The sequence below is a fragment of the Morchella importuna genome (assembly GCF_003444635.1).
Source record: "Morchella importuna strain M04M26 chromosome Unknown Morimp01GS006, whole genome shotgun sequence".
In the NCBI taxonomy this organism is placed as follows: domain Eukaryota; kingdom Fungi; phylum Ascomycota; class Pezizomycetes; order Pezizales; family Morchellaceae; genus Morchella; species Morchella importuna.
This window is the reverse complement of record NW_025763403.1, coordinates 341,524-361,176: the sequence shown is the minus strand read 5'-3', so window position 1 is coordinate 361,176 and position 19,653 is coordinate 341,524. Positions and strand designations below refer to the sequence as shown.

At 46.9% G+C, this 19,653-nt stretch overlaps 5 protein-coding genes across 5 annotated transcripts; 4 read left to right on the top strand and 1 right to left on the bottom strand.

The window, feature by feature from the left end:
- Positions 1–222: 222 nt before the first annotated feature.
- Positions 223–1,182, top strand: LAJ45_02990 (uncharacterized protein; the record flags this gene model as incomplete). Its single annotated transcript, XM_046112580.1, has 1 exon — positions 223–1,182. The coding sequence occupies one exon, from the start codon at positions 223–225 to the stop codon at positions 1,180–1,182; it is 960 nt and encodes a 319-aa protein (XP_045974069.1).
- Positions 1,183–9,815: 8,633 nt separating this feature from the next.
- Positions 9,816–11,016, top strand: LAJ45_02989 (uncharacterized protein; the record flags this gene model as incomplete). Its single annotated transcript, XM_046112579.1, has 5 exons — positions 9,816–9,905; positions 9,959–10,068; positions 10,127–10,171; positions 10,225–10,776; positions 10,833–11,016. 5 exons carry the CDS (start codon positions 9,816–9,818, stop codon positions 11,014–11,016), a joined length of 981 nt encoding a protein of 326 aa, XP_045974068.1.
- A 946-nt stretch (positions 11,017–11,962) lies between these two features.
- LAJ45_02988 (uncharacterized protein) lies at positions 11,963–13,166 on the top strand (the record flags this gene model as incomplete). The annotated part of the gene is made up of 2 exons (XM_046112578.1): positions 11,963–12,101; positions 12,157–13,166. 2 exons carry the CDS (start codon positions 11,963–11,965, stop codon positions 13,164–13,166), a joined length of 1,149 nt encoding a protein of 382 aa, XP_045974067.1.
- A 2,565-nt stretch (positions 13,167–15,731) lies between these two features.
- Positions 15,732–16,973, bottom strand: LAJ45_02987 (uncharacterized protein; the record flags this gene model as incomplete). Its single annotated transcript, XM_046112577.1, has 4 exons — positions 15,732–16,566; positions 16,644–16,672; positions 16,789–16,810; positions 16,948–16,973. The coding sequence occupies 4 exons, from the start codon at positions 16,971–16,973 to the stop codon at positions 15,732–15,734; spliced, it is 912 nt and encodes a 303-aa protein (XP_045974066.1).
- Positions 16,974–17,017: 44 nt separating this feature from the next.
- Positions 17,018–17,647, top strand: LAJ45_02986 (uncharacterized protein; the record flags this gene model as incomplete). Its single annotated transcript, XM_046112576.1, has 1 exon — positions 17,018–17,647. One exon carries the CDS (start codon positions 17,018–17,020, stop codon positions 17,645–17,647), a length of 630 nt encoding a protein of 209 aa, XP_045974065.1.
- Positions 17,648–19,653: the final 2,006 nt, after the last annotated feature.

Genomic DNA, 19,653 nt, shown 5'->3' with positions numbered 1-19,653 from the left:
AACGCGCAATCAGAAATGAGAACCCACTTTGGTAGTCAAATCAAGACGATTGGTTGGAAATCGATCTCGGTTATGGCTTGCACTCGAAATGCCAGCGCAGAGATTGAGAGATCCGTAACTCTGGCGTGAGCCCTCTCATCCACCTTTTCACGCCTCCTTCCTATTCCTTCCCATCACAAACCCTTTCAGGATTTCATTATCGTCTCGGCCTTACACTTCCGAATGTCCCTTAGATCCCACCCTCTCGGAAAGTTCTTGTCTCTCGGATCTCTCCAGTTAGGGTGCCTCGTTCAAAGCGCCAAAAATCCCCAACAAGATTTGCACAACCCGTTCGAATCTCGCCCAACGGACGATGAATTCGACGTTGTTTCCCACAAAAACCTCCGCGCAAGTCAAAACTCTTCAAATACCTCAAAGTTTCGGTCATACCTCAGTGATGCGCTCTCCTCCTTTCGCGAGACACGAAGTACCGCCGCCACCAGCCTAATGACCCCAGAAGCCACGACCTATGAGCTCAAGAACTCCGGAAAGTGGTTCAAAGATGCATGTAAAAACCCTGAAACACAAGAGTGGATCGAGGAGACCATCAACGAAAACCGCAATATATACCTTGTTGTCGGATTTCTTATCGTCAAAGATGCCCAGCTGTCCAGAACGCTGGTTTCGAGGACCAAAGGTGGGATGGGCGCAGAGGTATTGGCCAATCCTCTACCTACCGGCGGGATGGTAAGTATAACTACTCTGATAAGCCTTACCTCCGGTGTTCAATTTTCGAACGAGGCTGCCTATGGTCAAATGAGTGTCTTTGATATGCCCGGCGACCACATCATTGCTGTGCGGTACCGCAAGGTTCAACACAAATGGTTTCAGAGCCGAAAGGTCAACAATCTGTTCCTTGAGGAGGGAACTCGATGGAAGTCTGATTTCAAGTGGAGGGGAGACGAGGACGAGGACGAAGATGAGGACGAGGATATACTAGACGCAACCCTCACAGGTGTAGAAGACATGGATATCTTAGAGGAAGTAAACAAAAGTGATGAGGACATGAGTGGGATCAATGAGCCGGCATCACGTTCACCCTGCCCAGTCACTGAGCAGGATCCGGCAACCACAAGCCACAGAGTGAAACGGAAATGGAGCCAGGATGCTGAAGAGGAAACGCCTAAGCGGCCGAGGATCTAAATTCTGAACCGTTTGATGTGGTAAAGGTCTTTTGTTTCATGTCACTAAATGGTCATAACATATACTCTCTTTTCTATATATATATATAGATCTCTTTTTCTCGTGATGACAATTCCACTAGCAATTTTTAGTGATATGGGCTGATGCAAAGACGATACTTGAGGTTGTTTCGTCCCCTCCCGTAAAGTGCGGAGGGGATTCCCTTAATTCCCGATGCTTGACCCATGTAATGTGCAAAGCCAATTAATTACGGTGGGGACTGGAACCTACCACTCACCCCGGTTCGCCGGTATGATTCTCCAGGGTTAGGGTTTCGGAATCTAGATTATAGGCGATCACTCGCGTGATCCAAGGATCTTGAGACTATCTCACTTTTAGTCTTGCCTTATCTTACCTTATATTCTCTATTTTTGGCTAGATATGTAGTCTTTCCTTCTCTTACCTAGGGACAAAGCGTCCCTCTTAAGCCCATCACTAGCTTTTTCATTGCGTTTACTCGGCGATTGCGGTATTTTCTATATTATATTAATCCAATATAAACGGCAATCCATGGCCCCCACCTAGCGGAATCTCTCTACAGATCGCTGACGTATTTATACAGGGTAATTTCATCCTTCCAATCCTTCCAACCCCTCCAACCCCCCCAATCCATCAAGTCTCTTACCTTACTTATCCGTAACCTTACTTCTAAGTGCGGCTTTTGTAGTGGGGAGTGTATGTGTAGAGAAAGGGGGGTGGATTTCCGCGCGGCCTCGGCTTAGGGAGGATACGTAAGGAGGCGTAGGGCAATTTGGGCAGTATAGTTGCCATTAGAGAACGTGTCATGTAGATAGATAGTATATGAGCTGAGAGAGAGAACAATTGCTCTCTCCTCTCATTATCAATACAAGTGCTTATAATCTACCTCTCTTGGTTACTTCATACGGCGTGTGCGCCGATCTGCTCAGAATTCAATTTCCAGCTTCTGGAAACTGAGGAGAGTCGACAACGGCGGTACCCATGGCCAAGAACTCGGATTGGATGTGTAAAAAGGCCTGACTTGAGAACATATATCTTCGTCACGCGTTGCCGGCTTTGAGCGGGATCATGGTCTATCACTCGCCTCGTCGCGTAATGTTTTGGGCTTTGTGGCTCAAACCCTCGGGACTAGCTTATTAAATGTTGGACTTTGACTAATCTCGGTTTATATTCCGTTTTTGTACTTCGCGAGAGCTTGGGGTTTCAGGATTGAGGGGGATCAACAAGCTACTGGTAACCGAGTGATAAGTTGTGTGCCAAGATATATTAGCGGCATGCTCAAACCCTGGTCCCTCCACGACACCCACAAAGTACCCGCACCTCCACCACCATCTTCCTCCATGGTATGTACCTCCAACGAAAGCCCAAGGTCTCAATATATTACTCCACAAAAGACCCAGAACGAAAGAAAAGAAAAGCAAAAAAAAAGAAAACAGAAAACCCAAAGCAAAACATCCGAGTGCCATCATCTTACACAACCGCCGCGCGCATGACTTCAGCAGTTCTCTGCCATGCACGCCGGTGCTTGCGCCCCAGTAACCTCACCCTTCCTCTACCAAACGGGGGAGGTTCCGGTTCCGTTAGGCGGAAATGATTGATCAATCTTTGTTTTAACATAACCCTAACCCTGCCAGCCACGACTGGCGAGTGAGATTGCGTGATTAAGGTTCGATGTAGGTGGCCATCTCTCGCGGTAGTCATGGTGTTTGCAGGAACGACTGATATACGAGAAATATGTAGGAGGGGCTGTATCTTCGAGGGCCAGATCGCGGCCTTATTCCTCAGAGCTATCTGCGTGCAAAGTTGTCATGGCCCTCGATTTTATTGCCCGCCTGGCGATGTGAATTATACGTTTTCCGCTTTCGGGATAGGTGGCCTTAAATTCCTTTGGTGATCTTCGCAGACTCAGCAGCCATAGGCTTACAGAGACCATGCTCTGCTTGCGACATGTTTATTGTAAATTGAATATATCTTATCGTATCATGTCGTATCGCAAATGGAGGTTATCGCTGCACTATCATACATCCTTTATTGAGGTAGTCAATACCAAAGGTAGGTAAGTAGAACGTGGCGGTGTGACCCAAGTTGGACTTTTCGACCGCCGGGTTCCACTAACTTACGGGCCGTGGATAACGTAGTACATACCACTTTAGCCAAACTAAAAATTAGACCGTGTCGCGATCGGCCATTCTTGACTTACCTGTACACACCAATTCATGACCCATTGGCAATTCTTTCACTGGCTCCGGGAAGGTGTCTCACCTTTAAACAGTGTGAACAGGCTTTACAAGATTGCACCCCAAGGAGTCAGCTCGTGGGATACCAAGCTTCGTGGATTTCTTCAAGCCGAGCTCTAGTTCGACCCCAAAAGCGCGCAGCGCCCATTCATCGGGGTAGCCGAAGCCTCGTCTTTTGCGCCGAAGCCCTGTTCCGCCTGGCTAAATGTGGCACGTCGTCTTTTGTCGTCGCCAACATGTGATATTTTCATAATCTAGCAAATGACCTCAGATCCGACGCGCTCTGGACATGTTAGGATCCCACCTCTGTATTGCTAATTCTAATAATAGAGAGTAAAAACGGGGTTTCCTCACATGCGACAAGACGCTAGGTATGCCTGGAGTGAAACAAATGGCTATGCTCATGGGGTAACGTTGCTAACCCTGCTTCTTAATCCCACGCAGCGTTGGTTTGCAATTGTATATGCGGGTATCAGCTGGCTTTGGAACTAGTCCGAATAAAGCTATCTAGATAAGGGGATCTCCGGGCGGATCGGGCCGCTGCAGTGCAGAGGTGAGCTCGCTTAGGGCTTGGTAGGAACCGCCTACGATTGGAAAAGCCTGGGATTGGAAAAGCCTGGGATTGCGCAAGCTGGACTGGGAAGGGCAAAGAAAAACGGTGCCCATAAAAGTAACGACTACATACTTACTACACACTATACCAAACCGCGGAGTTGGCGTGTATTTGTATGGCGTGCAATAGTGGTTCCCTTTACAAATGTCAAGAAGACTCGAGTAGAGGAGTAGAGTACTTGATTATGTTTTTAATTGTAGGTACACTTCAATATTCAAGAATAAAGTCGGATCACTGATCTACGATCCGCCCAAACCTGCGTTTCCAAACCCTGCTGTGATAAATGATCCGCGCACACGAGAGCTAGTACTACATGGGTAGGAGACAACCGCCAAGAAACACAACCATCCCTTTGTTCGTCTTCAAGATACCATATTACTGATAGAAACCTATGTTCGCAAACCACTAGCTTCACATTGCGTAGTTCATACAGACACACACCGCTCAAGCCTCTCTCCAAAGCGCGTGGTCTACGTAGTTGCGGCTAGCTCCATGTCAACGCAGTCGCTGGTGGAGGATGTGGTCTGGGGATGTAAGCATTGTGCCGGTCGGATGGGTGTACCGTTTGTGTGAGGAGTGTGTGGGGGGTGGGGGTGGAGGGGGACTCATGCTGGAATCGCTAGACATGATGGTAGATGGTAGATGTGAAAAGCGGCCTGAAGGGAGGTTATTCTTTGATGGTATGTACTTTTCGATTTATGGTAGAACAGGTATTGAGCGGGAGCATGTACTGTGTGGTATTGAGAGGGTGTGCAGTTAAGGTGACGTTGGGTACAGGAAAGAGATGACACTACATGTAGTGTACACAAGTCTTGACCGTTACATCGTGGCAGGATCGAGTTAGGATAAGAGGGGCAGCTAGGACTCTTCTTCCCTCGGAGGAATCATCATCAATAGACATACGTAATCATCAGCCAATCAAGTACAGATCGAATCTTTCCTGCTACCAGATCGCACTAACTGCTCCACATTCGGGGATGGGCTAGGGCTGTGGTAGTTTCCGGATAGCATTAGTGTGTCTTGGCGGCCGACTCGCACGCTAGTACTACTCTAGTGTGCACGGACCATGTATTGCGGGAGGGTTTGGAAATGGTTAGCGCCCCGTAACGAACTCAGAGCTCGAGTCAAAACAGTGTCATGAACTAACCTGATGTCCACTCAAAATTTACCCCAAGATTACCCTAATCAACCCCAAGTTTCTGTCCATGGTCCAGTTTTACACCTCGAATTACCCTAGCCCATACAAAAATTCGGTTTACACCAGTGATTAGTTCATAACCATGACACCCAGGTTTCCTCAAACCAGTTTTTAACCAGTTTAAAACTGTCTGTCAGTAACTTAGTTTGAAACTCCTGAGTTCTTCATGGACCCCTAGACTTGGAAATGGTGACAGGTGGAGGAGCAATGTGGGTTCGCGTTGATCATAGATCACTACTTGTAATCGAATCTTTATTGTTACATTGCATATGTAGGGCGATCTTTGAAACGATGATTATGTATTCATCTCCAGTGCTTTCGACGAGGAGAGTTACACCGCCTATAATTGACTCCCATTAACAAATCAGATATAATATTTCAGTTCTCTCCAACACGACCACAATACGAAATAATTTCCTCATCTTTGCAGTTACTCACTCCATACATACCTACACAAGCCTAAAACATGGGATTTCAGAGCTAGCCAGACCCGGCTTCATTGTACCATTTATAAATAAATGAATACTGTATGCTCCTCATGGTAACCATCATAATACTACTTGTGAAAAATCGATAATTCAAAGTGTATAGAAGTATTGGTATTTCAGAATTTACGCCCAATATTGGTCATTTGATGCTGAAGCGTACCGGTAACTACACCTAATCATCAATAACAGCACCAAATAAGCCTCAATCTACGCATATTGCTTATCCATGAATAAGATTCATCAAGAATCATGCGTAACTCAGAGATTACGTCTCGTTGACGAATTAGAATTGGTTTTTTCTGGTAACCCTAAACTAAAGCACAGCATTATCGAATTAAAAGCATCAAATTGACCCTAACAATTTTGGGAAATGCAATAGCAGCTAATATTACTAATCCAAATAAACGTATAATTTACCCTCTTTTGGTAAATAATATATTAACATTCTTAACCAAAACTCTCTATATGTACAAGCGGGCACCCAGAAGTGAGTGGATAATCTCGTAACAGGTGCAACCACTGCCAGAAACAACCCACCTCAACGTCTAAACAAAAATGCCCAAAGACAGCATCGGAAAGAGGAGGGAGATAACAGATTTAAAGCGGATTGAGATACTTATATTATATACCGAAGGATGTACACTGATAGGTAATAAGTTGTGGGACGTATCAGTGACATGTCTCGATTTGGACGCCTCATCTGAATCCGAAGGAGAGGCCTTCAACGCACAGAATTATAGAAAATGAACGGAAATGATTGGGGAAACCGACAAATTGATTATGAGTTCGGGTTCTTCAAAATTGAGTGTTTGGAGGGGGAAGAGTTTGGGAACTCAGAGACCACTTTTTGGAGTTCGCCCCGTAGTTAAGGGGGTAATGACTACACTGCGAGATGTCTTTATTATATTGATAGAATCATAAGAAGTCAACTAAATCCATTCATAATAGTATAAAATGACGAGTAGAATATAGGTAATAACATATATAAGGTAAGAGATGATGGAAAATTACAATAAGAGTAATAGTATCTACAGAGCAGGATCATCGGGTTTCGGCGCCAAGCATTACTTCAAGAAAACCACAAAAAAAACAGTATCAGTACGGAATTGACCCTCCTCTGTTCCTAAGACACATCTTAACCCTTTTGGGCATACTTTCTATCAATTTCTAGAAGTCTTCAGCTACAAACCGGTCCCACTATTCCTGCAAAGCCTTACTAATACCTTCATGTGCTGTCACTCAGGCTCTTGGTTGTCTTTTGTTGATACGAGACTTCATGATCCGACAGAGGTTTTCAATGGGGTTGAGGTCTGGTGATTGTGCCGGCCAGGGCATTTTCTGGATATTGTATTTGTTTCTGGCCGCTGATGCAAGTTTTGACTTGTGGGGTGGTGCTCCATCCTCCATTACTATTGCCTCGTGGGTGGTACAGTACCGGCTTTGATAAAATGGTTTGAGAGCGGGCTCAATAACCAATTCCAGATAGTCTTTACCTAACTTGAGGTAGTAATCATCTACTAATGATATATATCTGTTCAGTATATACCTTTTTACTCACCATTTGGGAGGATTACCATAGGCTCTTTATTTCCTAGCTGAATACTTCCCCAAATCATTGTTGACGTTCTCCCACTCTTGAACGAAGGTAGGAGACTCTCTTCACTATCGACCTAATCTACAGAGGGGTAAACCCAACAAGTACCGCCATGAAACACCACTTCAAACCGTGATTCATCAGTCCAAATTACTTCACCCCACTCCTCCATGGTTCAATCTCTGCGTTCCTTGCACGACAAGATACGCTTGAGCTTATATAATTTTGTGAGAAATAGCTTCCGTTTTGCACATCTCTTCTGCAGGCCTCATTGTTTCAGATATTTGCGGACGGTCTTCATGGAAACCTTTTTGGTGATGCTTTTGGTAAGGACGTCGAGGTGCATATGCTGACTTCATTTAGCTAAGAATATGAGATGTCTCTTCTCTCGCTTATTCAATTTCTCAGGCCTGCCTGACCGAGGTGCGCTAGCAGTATATGGGGTAAGGCTTCCTGGTTTCCATTTATTTTTATCTCTCTTAACTATGTTTCAACAGGTACTTCTCTTCATTCCTGTTCGTCCCTCAATCTCGTTGTAGGTCAAACCGACTTCGTGGAGAGTATTGATCTTCGCCCGCTGGGCTTCAGTAGTCTCCCTTCTTCTTTTGTTCAACGGGGAAGGCGGTACAATCATATTGGTAGAGCTCGTAGATCCTTTAGCCGCTCTAGTCCGATGTGTCCAAAATCATTAAGCGATGTAAGGAGACTGGGTCCTTAAACAAAGCCCCCAGACCCGGTAGACCACGAATAATCGATGAACAAGTTATGAAATGCTTAGACCGGATCACCAACAATAATCCTTATGTAACACTTGGAGAAATTACTGCAGATTCTCATCTAAACTGCGCACCTAAAACAGTCGCCAAAGCGCTACGCGGATTTGACTACCACCTCCGGGTACCACGAAAAAAACCGTTCCTCAGCAGAGAGACAAAATGTAAACGTCTTTTCTGAGCTCGAGAGCTTAGGCACTGGACAAGGGCAGATTGGAGAATGAGGTTTTTTGCAGATGAATGCAAGGTGGTGGCTGGTGTTGGAGGGTCATAATTCAAAGTATGGCGGAAACCGGGGACAGAGCTAGAAAACCGATACTTGCAGCCATCTTTTCCAGGTGAACGGACTTCAGCCATGTTCTAGGGAGCTATAGGATATCAGAGGCGGTCCACTCTTGTCTATGTACGGAAGAGGGGGCCATATGAGTATATCAAGAGAAATGATAGGGGTGGCATGAATTCAGTACAGTATTGTGATAAAGTATTGGCAACGGGTTTTTTACTTATGTATAGAGAGGCAGGAGGCGCCGAGAATGGCTATTCTTTAGTTGAGGACGCATCTAGGGTATATTCTTCTGCAGATCTGGTCATAGTAGGGCCTGGAAGTTGCAGGCCGGCATTGTTGTAGGTGCCAGTGACTGGGTTAGCTACAGCCCTGACCTCAATCCCATTGAGAATGTTTGGAGATCACTCAAAAGAAAACTCAGGTTGCGCATGAGGGACGTTCAGAGGCACCCCCATAACCAGGCGGAATTGATTAAGGCTGCACAGGAGGAGTGGGACAAAAGATGATAGATAGATTGATTGATTCTATGCCCTTGCGCATATTGCAGGTTATAAGAGCACATGGGGGCCATACTTGATGGTAAATGTATTTAGAATAACTCTATTTTCTTTCCTACTTTTCAATTTATCTATTCTACAGCTCATTGTGGGTTAATTCGCCTCGAGGTCATCAGCGAAGAGCGCCGAGCCTTTTGTCCACTCACTTTTGGGTTCCCGCTTGTAATAAGGTTCAAAATTGTATGCGTTTCGACGGTAAGGTAGGCGTCCCGCACCCTCATCGTACTAGCTAACGGCCCCCCCGATTTGCTAATGGCCAGCAATGTGAAGCATCCTAACCGCCTGAAAGACACTTGGAGATATAAATGAATAGAAGGTGTCTGCGGGTAATGTGGGCACTTTCGGCCATTATATTTTCGGTACTAGATACATGTTCTGAACGCAGGTGGCGGCTACCAGGTCGTGCAGGATCAGGCTTTGCAATGGGTTGGCATCCACTTGGGCCGGCCCATGAAAGCCTCTGGCAAAAGTGTGTGTACATGTTGAACCATTGATTTTCTAGGTAAACTTTTGATAAGGCAGTTCTAGTTCCCCATTTCGATCGCAATTCTACTCACAAATACTTTATGTCTTACGTGCCAGGATATGGATTAGAAATCCCCGTTTTCACGCCGCGAAGAGAAGGGAAAAAGAAAAAAGACAAGAGATAGCTTAATTTCGGTTCGAGTGATATACTATGACGCCGCGGCCCTAACCCACCCCTGCGCTGTGAAGTAAGCACTGATTTTCAGGCCGCCAATTAATATCGACCGCGAATAATAATAATAATACCCTTTGTTTACTAGTTTCATTTCCTACCTCCCTATACGTGATCCTTTACTCCTCTCTTTCAAACTCTACCTTCCCCGAACACATCTCCAATAGCTACTATGTCCTTTGATTGCACTGGGTACTTTAACGGGAAACTCCCGCATGAGTCGCTTCTCTTCGTAGATGGCCAGGCGCCCTCGTGGGAGATGGTATGTAGGATGTAACGCTCTCACGTTCTCCTGCTGATTATTCGGGAAAACAGCCATGCAGGTTTCTTGCCGGCCTGTTTCAGGACCCGGGAGGATATGGAATTCCCGAGCAATATCATAATGACTTGAAGAGAATCCAAGCAAATTTCTTTCCCTCTATGACGTATTGCACATATTTCCTGTCGTTCTTCTGAGCCTGTAAGCTGACTGTCTCTCCCTAGTATGAGAACCGTGGATATGCTCGTGGATGGTTGGGTCGCGTCGAAGTATGGTTTCTCCACGTGTTCCCTAAAGTATGGTGGCTAACCGCGAACCTCAGGAACCGCCAGGAAAGAAGGGCAATATCGGAGTTTGTCCCATTCCAAGCACTTCCTCATTTCAAAAAGATCAAAATGGGAGCAGGGTCTGGGGAGATTACTGCAATTTATTACCTCGAGGTCCAATTCCATAACACTGATACCAAACTGTTTACCGCCATGGACGCTATTGCGTATATATTTTCCATCGCCGACCCTCCGGAAGGCGTTGCACTCACACCAGAGTTGTTTTTCCTGCCTCTACTAGGCAAATTCGCGCAATTTCTCTACTTCCTGCACCCCAACCAAAACGCGTGCCCGAAGGTGATGTGCATTGTCACGCTGAAAAGCGGGGACAAGATTCAATGGCTCCTAGGAGCTAGCCTCGGCAGGTTCAAACCCGATGATAGATACTGGGATCCAGGATTAAAATCCAAACTTGCCGGAGCTCGGTGGATAGAAATGTCAAAGCTTCTAGGGTTAGATACGAAGATGGTGGCACCCCTCACGAAATCTCTGGGCGGGCAGAATTGGGGAAATTGTGCGGAGAGCTTGCCCTTTGCTAGTCTTTTGAGGTTTGTTGCCTGGTTTGGTCTCGGGTAGCGGCGGATCATAGCTGATATGTTTGTAGGGAACTTGATTCCAAGTCGGAAACGGTGTGGGGCACGGCAGTAAAGTGGGAGGGTAACCGGCCGGTCCAGTGGAAACGATCAATCACGCTTGAGAAGGTGGAAGAGGTTATGGTACCTCCGTGTCGCAATTGTCAGAAGCTGCTGAAGCTAATGAATGTGGAGGATTACGAGAAAGTAGTGTAGTTTAGCTTCTAGATATATAACATGGAGTGGGAATAAGTATGGTTACCGTGAAAGCTATTTAGCTTTGCCGTAGAGTTTAACTTATGGTAAATGTCAATTTAAAGCTGAGAATCTGTATTCGTGATGTAAATAGCCGAAAGGAATTGCTGTATGGCTACAATTCCTCGAACTTTCTTCAATAGATAAATTGACCCCCGGAGGCTTTGATCTTCCGGTATAAACAACCATAACTAGTGTTGGGCGCAAAACAAGTTGTCTCGAGTCTCGAGATCTTTAGCAAACAAGACAAGTCCAGGTCCGGAGGTCTCGAGATAAGGCTCGAGACCTTCCTGACTCTTTTTCCCTCACCTAAACAAATTCTCCAACCTCGGCCCAAAAATCAATGAAAATGAAAAAAATGAAAATGAGAGAAATTAAAAAAGGTTTGATCTTCATTTGCATTGATTAGCATAATCTCAATGCTTTCCCATGGTCGCATGACGAAAAGTCTGAGACATTGACGAGACTAGACCATTGTCTCGAGATTTCAAGACTCAGTCTAAATAATACAGGACGAGACGAGACCTAGTGAACTCTCGTCTCGTCTCTTCTCGGGCTTATCACTTGATGTAGTTCTAATTCCCCCATTTCGATTGCAGTTCTGCTCTCACAAGTAAATTTTATTTTGATGTTACGTGCCAGGATATGGGCCAGAAAACCCCGGTTTTATTCCGCGAGGAAAAGGGAAAAATAAAAAAATAAAAGAGATAGCTTAATTCCCCGTGCGAGTGATATTCCCTGACGCTTCAATTAGGACGAACCCTAGCCCACCCTGCGCGGTTAAGTAAGCGCCGAGTTTCAGGCCGCCAATGTATATGTATCGACCGGCCAATACAATATTATTCCGCACTCCACATAGGTATTTACATACTGCATGGCTTCACGTCCCCCGGCATCTTTGCACAACATGTCGACAAGCCACGCTGAATATGCGGGCTCATCAATCGACAACGACAGCGACATCTTCTCGGCGGTGCTTGCACACCTTGGAGGCCTGGAGTTTGCAGGCGACTCCAGCTCTGATGGACTAGATGCGTCGGATACAGGTATATACCCTTCGAGAACCCAGGAAACCACTACCGAGCTTCTAACGGTCGGCAGATGATGAGGATGAGGATGACGACGAGGCCAGCTACCAGCGGCAAAGCCAAAGCCCAAGTAAAGACACACACAGCAGCGATGAAGGGGAAACCGCGGCGGACTCGGGGGATCATCCGAAAGCCGAAGCGCACCAAAGCAACAAGGGCGTTCCTTTAGAACACCGGCCCTCGAACGAGCCTCCTCCTCCTCCTCCTCCTCCTCCCAGACCAGCGCCCGCAGACACGAGCTCCCGGGAGGCAACAAACCACAGCCGATCATACGGCACAATATTCCGACCGGGAATGAGACGGTCCTACCAACCACAACAACCCGGTGGCCCACCCGCGTACGGATACGAGACTCGGGCCCCCTCGGCATCCTCTAATGCCTCGATTGCCTCCCCGCAATATACTAACCAGCTCTACCCCTACCGACCCGGAACGTACAGTACATATACAGGCCACTTCACGCTCCCGAGTCACACCACCGCAACGTCTACTACCTCTACCAGCAGCTTCCCCCTCCCCACACGCTCCGCGCCGTTCACCATGCCCACGCTCCGCGCCCCGCAAACACCTGCCACCTTTTCCGCCTTCGCCGCCGGGCCATTCCAGCACCAGCCGCAGCCACAGCCACAGCCGCAGCCACAACCCCCGACCCCCGCCCCACAGCCAAAAAAGAAAGGCTACGTCCGCCGCGCAGACAAAGGCCCGCGCCCACCATCCAAGAAGTACCCGGCACGGCCGCAGAAGCAGAAGGTCTTCTACCCGGTCGAGCTGCTGCCGTTCGGGAAGTCGGGAACGCTGGAGGTGCATGAGATTGCGAAGCGGGCCGGCGCGGGGAAGGGCAAGAGGGAGGCGAGGGCGTGTCCGTTGTGTGAGAGGAGCTTTGAGACGGAGCATCGGTTGAAGGATCATTTGGAGGGTTCGGTGCATAGGGGGAGTGCGGTGGGGTGGGGGGGTGGCGGGGGTGAGGGGGCGGGGAAGAAGAGGAAGGGACGCGGGGGCGGGGGCGGGGGCGGGGGCGCGTAGGAGTTGGGTTAGGCAGGGGTGGAGTCCTAAGGCTTAATTGTGCTGCGGGGGTGATGTGCGGGGCGCGGCGTGTGGTCATGGCCTGGGGGCTTTACGAATCACCCAAAAGTGTAGATCGGCTATCCGCTATATGTGTGTCTAGTCCTGAGCTAGCCTTTGCTGCCAGATTCGGCGACTTTCACCAAGAGGCTTTTCCATGTCTTCTTCTTCCAGTGTTCAGCCTTGCTCAGTACTTGTACATAGAACATCCCAACACGAGAGGCTGCTCCACCTAGAGACCTCCCACCACACCGATACATGTAATCATTTCAGATGCATGCGCTCACTAGAATAACCAGTCGATCGACACATATATACAGTATCCGGTAGAATTATTGCAAAAGTCAGAGCTAAAAGAGTGGATTTGTTGGTCTGTGCTCGCAGCAAAAAACCTTTTAAGGGCCAATAGGACTATCGGGTCACGGAGAACCCACTTTCGCAATAGTTTTACCAGATACTGTACGTAGGTAACCTCACCTGTCTTTGTTGAAAATAAATAGTAATGAAGAATAATAAAGACTTTCCCAATGGACTTGCTTGACTATAATACAGGGGGCATATAAAGCCCTTATTTATACAAGAATAATGTGCCTAGAACAGTGTATATATGAGTACATATTGACATATATACTGACAGTCCTATGAGTATTAGGACTTTGCTCCTAGGCTCGGAAGACAACCCCAACAGTCTTGGCAGTAAACTAATCGAGTGATAGTGTGTGATCTGGCTCTTGGCGCATCGTTTTTTCGTTTTTGTTTTTGTTTTTTGTTTTATTCAACTCTTGGCGCATCATCCTGAATTGCATCTATATGAAGTTGTGGAGTATTTTGAAACGGGAATAGCTGACCAAATGCTGCTCTCTTTTTTCTTTTGGTAGATGACTTTCGCGTCTAAGCTGTGGAGATACAAGCGGTACTAGTTCTCGCTGCCGGTCTACCACCTGCACTAGGGCAAGACGCTCATCCACTCAACCATCCCCTAATCTTCCCTCATCCGCGCTGTAGAAGGTAACTTCGACGTCTGTGTAATCGTCCGCTGAGACGAATTACTGTGGTACTTAAAGTGGTTTGTATTGAGAAAAATTGTCTTGCCCGTCTCTAGGTCCCGTCTTCTCGTGTATCGTCTAAGAAAATAAATTGTTGAGATACTTTGCCCCGTCCCCACTACCAGGGAAGAAAAGCAGAAATATGAGACTATAGCGGTGTTATAGGTACTAATGGGCACAATGAAAAACAAGACGATAATTGAGATGTTGCGGAGGGGTTCTCGTAATTGCTAACACTTGAGCCATGTATTGTGCCTCGAAACATGTAGTTTAATTAGGGGAAGTTAATTATCCTGTCGGCGTAGTAGATTGAAATAGGGTTAGGGTTATGTGTGCTCTTTTTTTCTTCATTAATTGCATGCAGCCTTATAGTTATGGCAATTGGTGCTCCTTCATAACCGTTGATGTAATCACTCGATCAGAAGAAGTAGGTTTTTGATGGGATGTTCAGGTCACACTAGACAATCACTCGTGTGTTTCGGAGTTTCGCAACACCGGTGTTTTTTGTTTTGTTTTGTGTTGCCTTCTGTACTGTCTTGTCGCGTATCTTGGGAGAAATAACCGAGACTTCACATATTGTGCCCGTCACTTGATGTTTAACGATGTTATTTAACAGAGTTCTCCCTCGGGCTTTTTCAAGTGTTGATGTTGGCGCATATTGGACGCTTCGTATATAAATGATTAGTCGATTTGATAATCCACTCGTGTATTCACAGCTGTCTCTGATTGCTAATGCTCGGGGTCCCGTCCTGCAGGCGCTTAGACTGTCCTATCAGTAGTACTCCCCCGAGCCAAAGCTTCTTAATCAGTCCAAACATATATCTACGGAACTATTTATATTCTGACCAGTCATACGGATAATATTCACATTTGAAAACTTGATGGTTTACAGAGATGATGGCTGTAGTTGAGACGGACCAAAGCTTTATATGACAGGCCTTCTGTCTTCTGTAGAACACTAGTTACTCAACGGTGGGTATTACTTCTCGGATAGAGTGTGCTTAATTACTTGGCTACCAGATCAATCTAATTGACACTGTCTCTAATAGGTGTGTTAATGCATGGATACACAAATTACCCATACAAATGTTTTGGGGAAAGACAATAAGATGCATTAACACGGGACGTTGTTTGTAAATGCATCCCATGATACTTTTCCAAAAGACTTTCCCTTCATCTTTCCCAGTATTCAACCCGATCTCTATTTCCCTACGTCTTTCCCGACGATATTCCCTTTCTATTCTCGCTCGCTAACTCGAAGTCTATTTCCCCACGACTTTCCCGACGACTTTCCTTGATACTCACTTCGATCTCCATTTCCCGACGACTTTACTAACGACTTTACCCATACAAAAATTTGATGCATTTACAGATGCATTTCCATACCTCCTAGAGTGTGTATATTCTCACTACAGATTGTGGATACTTAATTCTTAAGAATGAAACCTTCTGCGACATGATGTATTCAAATTCGTTTTCTTCAGAGCGAAGGTCCAGCACCACCTGATAGCCACCTCCATGCCTTGAGAAAAACATCGCCAACCTTTATCATCATACCGCGGATGCCGCTGGAGAGTTGTTCTCCCCGCCTCTTCAGAGCCCCAACAGACAGATCCGGAAGCCATCCCTTGAAGGCATCCCAGGCATCCCCCACCCACCCCAGCATCTTCCCCCATGCTGTCAATCCTCTGCGCTGCTCCTGCGGGGACCGATTTTGAAGGTTCTCCTTCAACGCTTTGCCCGCCTCGTCAATGCTCGCGGCATCTCTTGCCTTTTGCTTTTCACTCATGTCAAAAATCTCCTTTTCAAGGTCGAAGGGAGCTGAGTCAGGCTGCTCTTCAACCTTCTTCGCCAATATTCCAATAAAGGATAAGAAATCACGGATCGAGCCCCAGACGCTACTAAGAATTTTCTTTCCGAGGCGAACCAAAAAACGTAGAAAGGACTCAGGAGGCCCGCCGGCGGCCGGCGGCCCCCCAGCGGACGGTGCTCCCTCGGTGGCTGATGTTTCCTCGGTCACTGGTGTTTCTTCCGGGTCCGGTGTTCCCTCAGCGGCCTGTGTTCCTTCCGCAGCGGGTGTTCCCCCGGCGGCCAGTGCTCCCTCGGTGACCAGTGCTCCCTCTAGCTCGAGAAAAATTTCGCGATAATCTGGTGGCATCTCTGGAATAGATTCAAGATACACCGGTGGTGCATCTTCCTCAGTAACCTCCAATCCAGCAGGGGCTTGGGGGCGCCTTTCCGCGGGTGGCGCGTTCAATGACTCCAGCTTTTTCTCTAGCCGTTTACTCCAAAAGTCGCTCGAGAGAGACATCGCGCTGCAACCCAAGTAATTAGACCCTTGAACGGAGAGGGATGAAGTATAAAACTGCAGTATTGGCAAGGGGACCCGTACCAGGTAAGTAGAGCGGTAAACGTGATTGCCTGAAGACTTTGGAAGATTGTGGTTTGGGGGATAAATTTTAAAGCTTCTTCCGCGTGGTGTTGGATGAATGATAGTTAAGCATCGGAGTCAAGTATTTATGCAAAGCCCAGCTAACAATCCTTGGCATTCTCGCCCTACTTCACATCATGTCGATCAGTTAGGCGTCCAATATGCATATCATATCACATTTCAGCTGAGCAAGGAAGAGCTTTGCACGTGCAACTCTCTGGGGAATATAATCCTGCTACGACGCTCACTGTAAGAATGATCATACTTCTCCTCACCAACATTCCTCGCCATCTCTAGTTTCCCGCGGAGTTCCCCTTGATAACCCAAGTTCAATCATGTCGGACCCCTTTGAGAAAATAATCTTGGCTGGGAAATCAGCTCTGTCCGAGTCCCAGCACCCCTCAAACACAACTCGACTCGAAGTCGGATTCCAGAATTTCTTTCCTTGGGCTACCCCGGTTGTTGTCCTGCGCATACTCGGCGGGCTCGAGGGCGCCCTCAAGGATCCCACATACCTCAAACCCCAGAATGTTACCGCACTCAACCAGATCATCGCTAGAGCGGTTTATCAACAACAATCCGCGATACAAGAGTACTTGGACCCGGTATGGGAAGCGATTGGCTCACTCCCAAGTATCCAGGAGCGAGAGGCTAAGGTGCAGCACGCTATTGATGCATTGAAGCTCAAGATTCATGGGATCACGGATAGCATGTCTCAGGAAGCTATACTTTACATCAAGAGCCTCGACGCCGGCGAGCACTTGGCAGCCACTGAGTACTGGGAACAAATGACGAAACGGCTTTCGTTGTTTCTGGAGAAATCAATGAAAATTACCCTAAAGAGGTTTGATAAAGCCCTGGACGCGGCCGAGGAGATATGGAGGCAGCGGGAGGAAGCTGGGGACGAGATTGAAGAGGAGCTTGATTTACTTTTAGAACGCCTAGACGATGAGGGCGCTGAGTAAACCTTATTTCAATATGTATCAGACATGTTAATTATTGCGGGATTGTACTCTACGGCCGCGGCATTGCGAGTTAATGTGATAAGTCTCTAAGAGACACATCTGTAAACGTCTCATTTTAGCGTAATTCATAGACTACCTCATGGGGGAGAGCCCTGACCCGCCAATAGACCGCGTCACTGGTGATTATGAGCAGGCTAGGTCGGTATGGCGAGACCTGTGCTGGTAGGTTCGCTATGTTGGATCACCAAGTGCCAACCCAGGGCAAGGATTTCTTTCAATGCTCTTGATATTGAGCCGAATCGTGGGATCCGAACCAACAAATTCGTTGCAGTTTCATCTGTTGAAATAGAACGTTCTAATTAAAAGGAAATGACGAAAAAAATAAAAAATAAAAATATTTACAATAAGCGAACATGTACAGAAATGATCATAAAACCAAGAAATCAGTGTACAGTCTGAACAGGATCAAAAATTCAAAGTTACGCTTCAGAGACGAAGCTTCTCCTTCACATCAGGGATATCCATCATGCGCACTTTCCAAGCCCACGTAGAACAGCTGTTCAGAAGATGTACGACATCAAATCGTGTCATGGCCGCCGGTTGTACAAACGAATAAAGGCCGTAAATGAGAAGGCAATAAATGATTATATCGGTAACCTTCATGAGGTAAAAGATGATATCGTATAACCTTTGCGCCTGAAGTCGGTCGGTGATGAGTTCGATAGGAGGGTCTTCTATGCGCCATTTATTAGCATTGTATTTTATGCCTATGTCAAAGCATACGCATCATGTACACGAGTACTTAAATCATATAATCTCTAAGGGAGCTACCTTACCTCCGGGGGTAGATTTCCCCTTGACTTGTGTACTAGGGATCTCCGACAGTGCATCCACATACTCCGAAGCTGTTTGGGCACGACTTGGTGGAGCATATGACTCAATTGACTCATTCTCTACAGCGGCTTCTAGGATCTTTGCCGCAATGGCTCCACCTTCAACCTCATAATACAGTTCAAATAATTCCGGTCCCCCCTTCGCTCTACCACTTGCTGCTCGTAGAAGGGTTTTTTCCGATGCTTGGCTGATACTATGCAACAGGAAGTCTATGGCTTCCTCTCTGGTTGGGCTTTCGTCTCTAGCTTTAAACACAGGATCCGTAAGTCTGCCCCCTCTGCTGAGGAGGATCTCAAGGTTCTGTTTCCCGCCAGGGTTCATCGCAGCCCCCATCATTACCTGCTCCGTGATCTGACCACCCCGAGCTAATAGGGCTTTTAGATTAACTGTTTTCTTATTGCTCGGGTTCCACGCTGCTGCAAGCATTACTCTCTCCGTGATTATTCCACCTCTGTCTAACAAAAAGTCTAGGTTTGTTGGCGTAGACTCTCCTGGGTTCAGTGCCGCCGCGAGCATCAAGGTCTCATTGATCTCCCCGCCTTTTTCTAACAGAAACTCTAGATTCTGAGTGCCCTTTGGATTCCATGCTGCTGACACAAGGGTTGCTTCGGTGGGAGGGATTATCTCACCATGACCAGAGTAGAGAAACTTCAACGACCGGTCGCCGTGAATGTTGTTTGCCGCTGTTATCAGAACCTTCTCAGTGATCGCTGGCGGTTTATCTGTCTGATTAAATAGAAATTCGAGAGGAGGATTACTAAACCCAGAATTCCCTGCCGCTGCTGCAATCACATTTTCGGTAATAGGCGGCAAAGTTTTGACGGTACTGAACATCAAGTCCAAGATCTCTCTGCCTCTCCAGCTTACTGCCGCCTCCATTAGCATCTTTTCTGTCATCCGGATATCCCGAGCTCTATTGAAGACAAATGTAAACACTTCGTGCGATGTTTTTGCAGCAACTTCAAGCAGCTCTTCGGTGACCGGGATAGTATCGTCCGCGCCCCAGAGTAACTCCAGTCCTCTCTTTCCGGTTTGAGTATTCTTTGCTGCCGCTAGCAGCATCTCTTTGGTGATTGGAAAATCCAGCTTCTGCTTCAGAAGAAACTCTAGCG